At 33.9% G+C, this 8,311-nt stretch overlaps 1 protein-coding gene across 1 annotated transcript; it reads left to right on the top strand.

Annotated features, from left to right (window-relative positions):
* Positions 886 to 7,642, top strand: LOC107626014 (protein DA1-related 1). Its single transcript, XM_016328779.2, has 11 exons — positions 886 to 1,255; positions 2,701 to 2,791; positions 2,967 to 3,057; positions 3,769 to 4,090; positions 4,670 to 4,790; positions 4,950 to 5,033; positions 5,466 to 5,585; positions 5,693 to 5,977; positions 6,531 to 6,649; positions 6,741 to 6,799; positions 7,048 to 7,642. The coding sequence occupies exons 2-11, from the start codon at positions 2,708 to 2,710 to the stop codon at positions 7,386 to 7,388; spliced, it is 1,626 nt and encodes a 541-aa protein (XP_016184265.1). The 5' UTR covers positions 886 to 1,255; positions 2,701 to 2,707; the 3' UTR covers positions 7,389 to 7,642.

Below are 8,311 nucleotides of genomic sequence, written 5' to 3'. Positions count from 1 at the left end.
TGCAGGATCATCTCAATGCTTTGCACTTCTTTCTCATTAAACTTGCTTAAAAGTTTCCATATCCTGATGACATAAACTTTAAATTTTCACCAAAACTTCTTTGTATTAATATCACCCAAATAGTCATAAGACTCCGCCATCTTAATGAGATTTTTGTTTCTGTTAAACCAAATGATATACTCTCTCTTGCTCCCACAGGGGATCTAATTTTTTTGTTAACAAATCAAAGTGGATGTATGCATGTATATATATATATAAGCACGTTTGAAAGAAAATGTTGACTACTGATCATTTTTTACCCATCAGGTTTTGTATTAAGTGTCCCATTTAGATGTATTTGAAATTAAAAAAAATTCGTATATGTGTCAATCATTGAAGTATGGCACTTGTCACTTATTAGGACTACTACTGTTCTCATTTTACATATAAAAGAAAAGATATATATATATATATAAGAAGAAAAGGAAGTCAATTATGGATTTAGTTATGATAATTATGTGATAGAAATTTAGATACAATTAATTTTATGTAAAGTTGATAGTTAAGAATTATTAAATAATTTGATAAATTTAACTAAATTATTATCTAACGACTCTTAATTATCAACTTTGTACGAGATTAACTGCATATAAGTTTCCACCTAATAATGCCTTCAAAGTTCAAACTTCAATCACTCAAACCACTGGTTTAAACCGGACAACCGGCGGTCCGGTTGGGATTGATAACATGGCCCTTTTTCTACGAAGAAACCTGATAATATTTTATGGTGTGGTTGACATTTGGTAGAATGAATGTGTCAGGAAAATAAATTGTGGGACCCACAATGCCGAAGGAAAATACAGCGCAGTGGTGGTGGCATTGAATTGAATACAATACAAAGTTACAAGCTCAACTGCTGCTTCTGATTCTCATTTTTCTTCTGTTCGTTCTTTCTTCACCATCCGTCTTTTTTGGGTGTTTGCAAATAAAGACGCGGAAGAAAAAAAAAATAAAAGCTTTTCACTCCACTACTTGCAAATTTTATCCCTTTTGGGCCTCTTTGCTTAGAACACAAGTTTTTATTTATTTATTTTTCTTCTGCTTTCCTTCTACTCTTTGCAGTTTGCACTCAAATAAAGCTACTTTGGGATCACAGAATCACACCCACAGCCACAGTGCCACATATATATTACTGTTTTGGGAACAAGAAAAATTGTACTTGAACTGGGATTCTTCTGATTCTCTGTCTCTCTGATTCCCAATAACACTTTTTCTGGTGAGTTTTTCTCTTATTCTTTGTCTGGTCTATATTATAATTAAGCAATAGTTTCAGCTGTTCCAAAATCCTGGTATTCCATTACTTTTAGTCAATGGTCTCGATTATATATAAATTTTATGATTGAGATTAACTACTAAAATTAATGGAACATCGAATATTTTGAAAATACTTAAATGTCTTGAATTTTAAAAAGTTAGTAATGTTTTTGTATTTTCAATTAGTCACAAAACTTATGTATCTTCGAATTAAAATTTTAGGAATTTATTTATCTTTTTCTCTACAAATTTTCTCATAATTTACACATCCACACACTCAGAAGATACAGAGTTTCTCTCCTTTTTTTATTCTTATTTATGCTTGCGGTATTTCTAATCAATTATGATCAGTATGTATGGGGTCAGGTTGATGATTGCTTTTCTTTCTAAATGCATGTGCTATCTGAATTCTGAATTTCGTTTGAAGCAAATTCAATTTGAGTCCTTTATCTATGCTTTGAGGTTTGGTTGATGCTGGTAAGTGAACAACAACCGTTGATTTTAAGTATGCGATGGATTACTTAGGAACCTTATTGTATCTTTCTTGTTTCAAAATATCAAAGTTGTGGCATTGAGAATGGTTTTCTTTTATTTGATATTCCATGTAAAATCATCCTACCCCCTGCTTCTTGTTGTTGTCCTTCTTTTGCTTCATTTTTTGTTTTATTTTTTGTCCAACTGTTGATGATTAGAGGAACTGGTAAAATTGTAGTTTCCACATGAAAACTTGAGCGTCAAAGATAGAGGCATGGTATTTATATTCCGTGCCCTGTAGCTTTAGGCGTTGCTTATTTCAGGCCAGTTCTAAGTTCAGGGAATTAAATTGCAGTTGCTAACCAACTTGGGTTTCGGTGGGTCGAGTGATCATCCACTTAAGTAAGTGTTGGGGTTTCGAATCTCGTCTTGTGTATGCATTTTACTCGTCCACGACAGATTAGACTTTAGTCTGCCAGCTGAGAACACTCTGGGAAATTAAAAAAAAATTGCCATCGCCTGAGCAATTATGGCTACAACTGCAGTGTGATGCCAATTCATTAATTTGACCACAACATAACTGTATCCAAGCTACAATAGAGTCAAATTCAAGTTCAATACAAATTTTCATATCGCAACAGCTGCGATGTGCATTGCTAAAGCCATAATCCTTGCAATCACTCAGCAACCTTGCAATTGAAAACCCTAGTTCTAACAATACCACTGAATTTTAACACTAGAGTTAGAGCTTTGTTGTCCGGTAACGTTTATGGTGATGTGATATATCTATGAACTTTTAGACTGATGGGCATGCTTTGTGGTGAATATTGAACAACAGGCCTTGATTGTAGTTTATTGGCATTCTTAATTGAAATTTGCAATTTCCTTTCTGTAAGTGCTGCATATGTTTTCTTACTAAACTTGTCTTTCCAGAAACTGTATGGGTTGGTTTACCAAGCTGCTTAAGGGATCCAACCATAAATCTTCGAGAGGAAAATATCATGGGAAACATGAAAATTCCATGGTAATAACAGTTTCCACTAAGTCCATTTTTAATGAAATCTATTGTCATTATTGTAGTTATTTATCTGCTTTTAGCAAGAGAGTAGCATGAACATAACATGATATGGGGATTAGTTCTTTTGAGACTTATTATAAGCAGATCTTCTGAAGTTGTAATAGTGCCGAATTGAGTGCAGGATGATTTGACAGATGTTGAGAGAGAAGAAATTGATCGTGCAATTGCACTCTCTCTTTCGGAGGAAGATCCGAAAGGGAAAAAAGTTATTGGTAAGATTTATGCTTTTGCAAATAGTGGTTAAAATTTCTTAGCATGTTTGTGAAACTTGTATCAAGTACTGAGTGATTCAGTTAATGAGATACCTAAAATGTACATTGTAATGGTACAAGTCTAGGTTGTCTTGTTTAATGATTTGATAATTTTCAGTAGAATAATAAGATGTAGTGGTACAAGTTTTTAGTTAAATTATAATTTAACCCCACCACTAGAATTATGGAGTGCGAGAAACAAGAGTGTTTGACATAACTGCTCCCTTAGCTCAGGAGAAATCATGGAAGGCGCAAGAAACCTCTATGAAGAATTCAGAGCTGGGGAAGCTCCTCCTTTAAGATTTTCCTCTTAGTTTATTTTCGGTTGTGTTTGCTTGTCCTACTTAGACAATGCTTTTGGGGTTCTTCCCACTTTCTTTTCTGCTAGATCTCCTCTGGACCATGGTATGATTTAATTATCATCAATAATATGAATTACCTTTCCTTTCTTTTCTTTTCTCTATTTTTTTTTTAAAAACAAATATGGAGATTTGTTGATTTTAATGCTTTCACTTTAGTTGAAACTCAGTTTTTAGCATATTTTTCATATAGTTGATCTCCCTTGACATTGCATTTGGTATACGACTTTGGAAAAAGGGTTATTTGTTTTTATTCTATTCCCTGCCAAAATATCAAAAGGATCTCATATTTATTGACCTGATAATATCCCAGAGGACGACCCTCAATCTTCTGATGATGAACAACTGTGTGAACTTACTGATGAAGATGAATATCATGGTGAAGTTAAACAACATGAAGAGTTAAGCAATCATCACAAAGAAGAAGATGAATCTGTTGGTGAAGTTGAGGAAGAGGAAGATGACCATCTTAATAACATTCAACAGGATAATGACAAGCATCTTGCAGAAGCGCAGCTTGAGGAAGATGAACAACTTGCCAGAGCACTTCAAGAAAGTTTGAACATTGATTCAGACAGAGCTGAAAGAGATTCTTTATTTCAACCATTTCCACACCTCCTTCGACCTGTATACAGGTAACTAGGTGTGATTTGTCTTTATGTGAGTCGGAATACCAAATACAATAGATAGGAGCTGCTAAAGTGAGTTAATTTAATAAATGAAGGGACATTGATGCATTTCTTTTCCGAATCTTGAAATAGTGATTTAATGCAATATCTTTGCTTTTTATTTTTTTAAAAAAAATAAAGCAACGACAACAACTTCCATAACTCAGTACGAAGAATTTCAGTTACCTTGGTGTGAAGATTGAACTGTTACAGATAACACAACAGGATATTTTGGATCATACCTTGGTGTATGTTACCTTTCATTTTCCTTTTCTTCTCAAAGTACCTTTCGGTTAGATGATAATGATACAAGAACTATCCTTAGCATTCAATAGTGGTTAATATAAAATTGTTGTATTGATGATAACATGTGAGCACTTGTGATCATTTTCGGGTTCTTTTTATTGCCACTGTATGAAAAATGAAATGTTGACTTTATTAATGACTGCAAGGATGCATATTGGAATGATATATGAAGTTTCATTTTTGATAACTATTGGAGTCTTATTATTAGCACAACTTAAATGATTTGAAAATGGTTTGCAGAACCTGTGCTGGCTGCAATTCAGAGATTGGCCATGGCAGATTTTTGAGTTGCATGGGAGGTGTCTGGCATCCAGAATGTTTCTGTTGCCATGCTTGTAATTTGCCAATCACTGATTATGAGGTTAGCTTCTCATTTTTTGTTCCTGCATGCTTCCCTAAACTGAATATAACTATGTTTATTTTTTCCTCCAGTTCACAAATTGATGCTTTGACTTATTTCCCTTCGTTTTTGGGGTCAAATTTGATTTCTAATAATCATTCAATTATTATGCATTTACAGTTTTCCATGTCTGGAAATCGTCGTTACCATAAATCTTGCTACAAGGAGCTGCATCACCCAAGATGTGATGTTTGCAAGAACTTCGTAAGTGTATCAGCATTGGTTCTTGGTTTCCAGATTTTTTGTTAGTCATTACTCTAGTGCTTGATGTCATAAAAAGAATGCACTAAATGTTGGTGTGCAAAGAACATCACTGATAATAGTTTAGGGTAATTAAGAACTCACAAATCAGTCCAATATACTGTGTCATACTTTTACACCACGAGACTGACACTATGCATCATTTTCAGTTGTCCAACATGATTAGAGGTACTTTAAAATTGGATACTCAGATTTCAGGAAAATGGCAGACGAAATCTGTTTCTATCTAGGTCGAAGTTCATTTTCCATTTCAGGGTATAATTGATTTAGAAATGTTATAGATGTTGACTGAACAAGTTTTAATTAAAAACAAAAAGTGTGTGCATATAAATGAAACATATATATATAATTGAACGATTGATTCTTCTGTTTCAGATCCCACCAAATTCAGCTGGACTCATTGAGTATAGAGCACATCCTTTCTGGATGCAGAAATACTGTCCTTCACATGAGCGTGATGGAACTCCTCGTTGTTGTAGCTGCGAAAGAATGGAGGTCAGTTATATTAGCTACAGAAATATTTCATTGTTTGTTACAATTTCTCTGTTTTTGTCTTCTTTTTCAATTTCCTTATCTAACATTAAACTTTCCAATCAGTGCAGTCAAGGGATACAAAGTATCTCTTGCTGGATGACGGTCGAAAGTTGTGCCTAGAGTGTCTAGACTCAGCTATTATGGATACGCATGAATGCCAGCCTCTCTATCTTGAAATACAAGAATTCTATGAAGGTTTAAATATGAAAATAGAACAGCAAGTTCCAATGCTTTTAGTTGAGAGACAAGCACTCAACGAGGCCATGGAGGGAGAAAAGAATGTAAATATTTACTATGTTGAACTAAACTCTCTTTTCATGGGATATGCTGCTTATTTTAATTGTCTCGCCACTGTAAGGATGCTATAGTTGTGATAGGTTTTACTAACCAATTTTCTAATTAGGATAAATTGCAATTACCCCCTTGAAGTTTGGGTCACGTGCAGTTTATTGCATACACATTCAAAATGCGCAATCTGACTTTCTGAAGTTATCAGACGGTGAAAAAAATAATCATAAAAAAATTGCTACTAATTTTGGATGAAAATGTAGCCAATCTTTCCTGCAACGTTTTTTAACTTGAGGAAGTCAAATTGAACATTTTAGAAGTTTAGGGGGTAAATTGCAAAGAGCCAAATTTCGGAATCAAGCTCCTCTTAAATGAAGGAGTTGATAAAGTAAAAAAGTGAGAGCCTAATCACCCTTGAATTAAGGTAATGAGACTCACATGATAAAAACTACAAATTCAATGGTGATTAACTCTTTACTTTGTTACTTTACAATTTCCCTCACTTTAGAGGATCTTTTTTCCAAATTTAGCGTGGTAAATTGTATTTTTACTTTTTAATTATGATAAATTTGTTTTGATGCATCAGATGGTGGTTTTAATATATTCGTGTAATGCCAGATTTTAAGAAGACCAAGGATAGGGGCAGGATACCGAGTCATAGATATGATAACTGAGCCTTACAGGCTAATCCGCCATTGCGAAGTGACAGCCATACTTGTTTTGTATGGCCTCCCTAGGTCTTCTTCCAATCCCATCCATTTTCACAGTCTATAATTCTTCCTACATTTTTGCTTTCATGTGACTAATTCAAAACTGTCATGTTTATAGGTTATTGACGGGTTCAATCCTGGCCCATGAGATGATGCATGCTTGGCTTAGGCTTAAAGGTACTCTCCCCTTCCTTGTGATCAACACTATGTATAGAAGAATTTGCATTTTCTATTTCATGTAGATGAGTTGGCTCGGGGTAGAGGTAAATCCTAGAAAACTATACAATAGGCCTAGTTCATGCATGATTCATAACAGGGGATAATAGGTACCTTTGATCCATTTAGCTGTGGGAGACATGGCTTTGTTGTTGTTTTTGTCTTTGTTCATGTAGTTGAGTGGGTAAAATATTTGCATTTTTTGGTAGGCTATGGCAATTTAAGGCCAGAAGTTGAAGAAGGAATTTGCCAAGTGCTAGCTCACATGTGGCTAGATTCAGAGATCTACGCTGGTTCAGGAAGTGATAGTGCATCATCGTCCTCGTCCTCATCATCATCCTCATCCTCACCTTCCTCTTCTACATCATCAAAGAAGGGTAAACGGTCTGACTTTGAGAAGAAACTTGGTGAGTTTTTCAAACACCAGATTGAGTCCGATCGTTCATCGGCTTATGGAGATGGATTCAGAGAGGGGAACCAAGCTGTGCTCAAGTATGGTTTAAGAAGTACCCTTGATCATATTCGACTAACCGGAAGTTTTCCATACTGAAGTATGATACATAACTTCCTTTTTCTTTTCCTTTACACAAACGAATATTTTCTCAGCTGTCATATAAATTATATAGGGTATCCAAAGATTACAAAGTTACATAATTTCACAATTTACAATATACACGAAATCTGTATAAAGAAAAAATGAAAATGCTCCTCTTGTGTTACTATAAACACTTAAGTAGCTGGTAAAATTAAACAGCTGAAGCAGTTAATATTTAATAATAATAATGAGTATTTGTTTTATATACATTGATGATGTTTCATATGCTAGTATTTGTGTTGTAAAGAGGACAAAAACAAAACAAGGTGAATGTAACCAACTTATTCACCAATCACACACATTCGTGTTTTGCTTCTGCGAATTTGAGTTCTTACACTGCTAAAATTTTCTGGCAAAGAATTATGTAAATCTTGTATTTAGCCGGTGTTCATTTACTTACCTTTTGTGAATTGTTGTTTGAGCCATGCAATTCATAATGTATCTCATATGGTGCAGAACCTTCACGAATCTTTATTACGATACATATATGCTTCTACTCCAGACCGGAAGGAACTAACTCGCTTTAAACTCGATTCCGAGTGAACCAAATGTGAAATCGTACAATATATTTATCTATTTATATTATAATGTAGTAAATTTTAGTTTCATTTAATAATTTGTCACTTAGCAAAGGATTGTTACATATACAAGACGAAATTTAAATTTTCAGTACTTATTTTTAAACAGATTAATAAACTAACCATTATATTACCCTAAGTTGGTTGCGTTTCTTTTTTTATGATAATAAAAAATGCAATACTAAAAAAAAGGTTAAAAAACATCACACGACAAATTTTGTTTATTTATTTTTAACTATGATTTTGAAACTATGCAGGGAAACATATGATTTACAAATTGAAACATTTGCTTAAACAAAT

The sequence above is a fragment of the Arachis ipaensis genome, chromosome B01 (assembly GCF_000816755.2).
Source record: "Arachis ipaensis cultivar K30076 chromosome B01, Araip1.1, whole genome shotgun sequence".
Classification (NCBI taxonomy): domain Eukaryota; kingdom Viridiplantae; phylum Streptophyta; class Magnoliopsida; order Fabales; family Fabaceae; genus Arachis; species Arachis ipaensis.
This window is presented reverse-complemented; position numbering and strand designations above follow the sequence as displayed.

Coding starts and splice junctions, on each gene's coding strand:
- LOC107626014 (XM_016328779.2), top strand. CDS start 2,708: ATGGGTTGGTTTACCAAGCTGCTTAAGGGATCCAACCATAAATCTTCG. Junction 5,034..5,465: donor GTGATGTTTGCAAGAACTTC/GTAAGTGTATCA, acceptor CTTCTGTTTCAG/ATCCCACCAAATTCAGCTGG. Junction 6,650..6,740: donor GTTTTGTATGGCCTCCCTAG/GTCTTCTTCCAA, acceptor TCATGTTTATAG/GTTATTGACGGGTTCAATCC.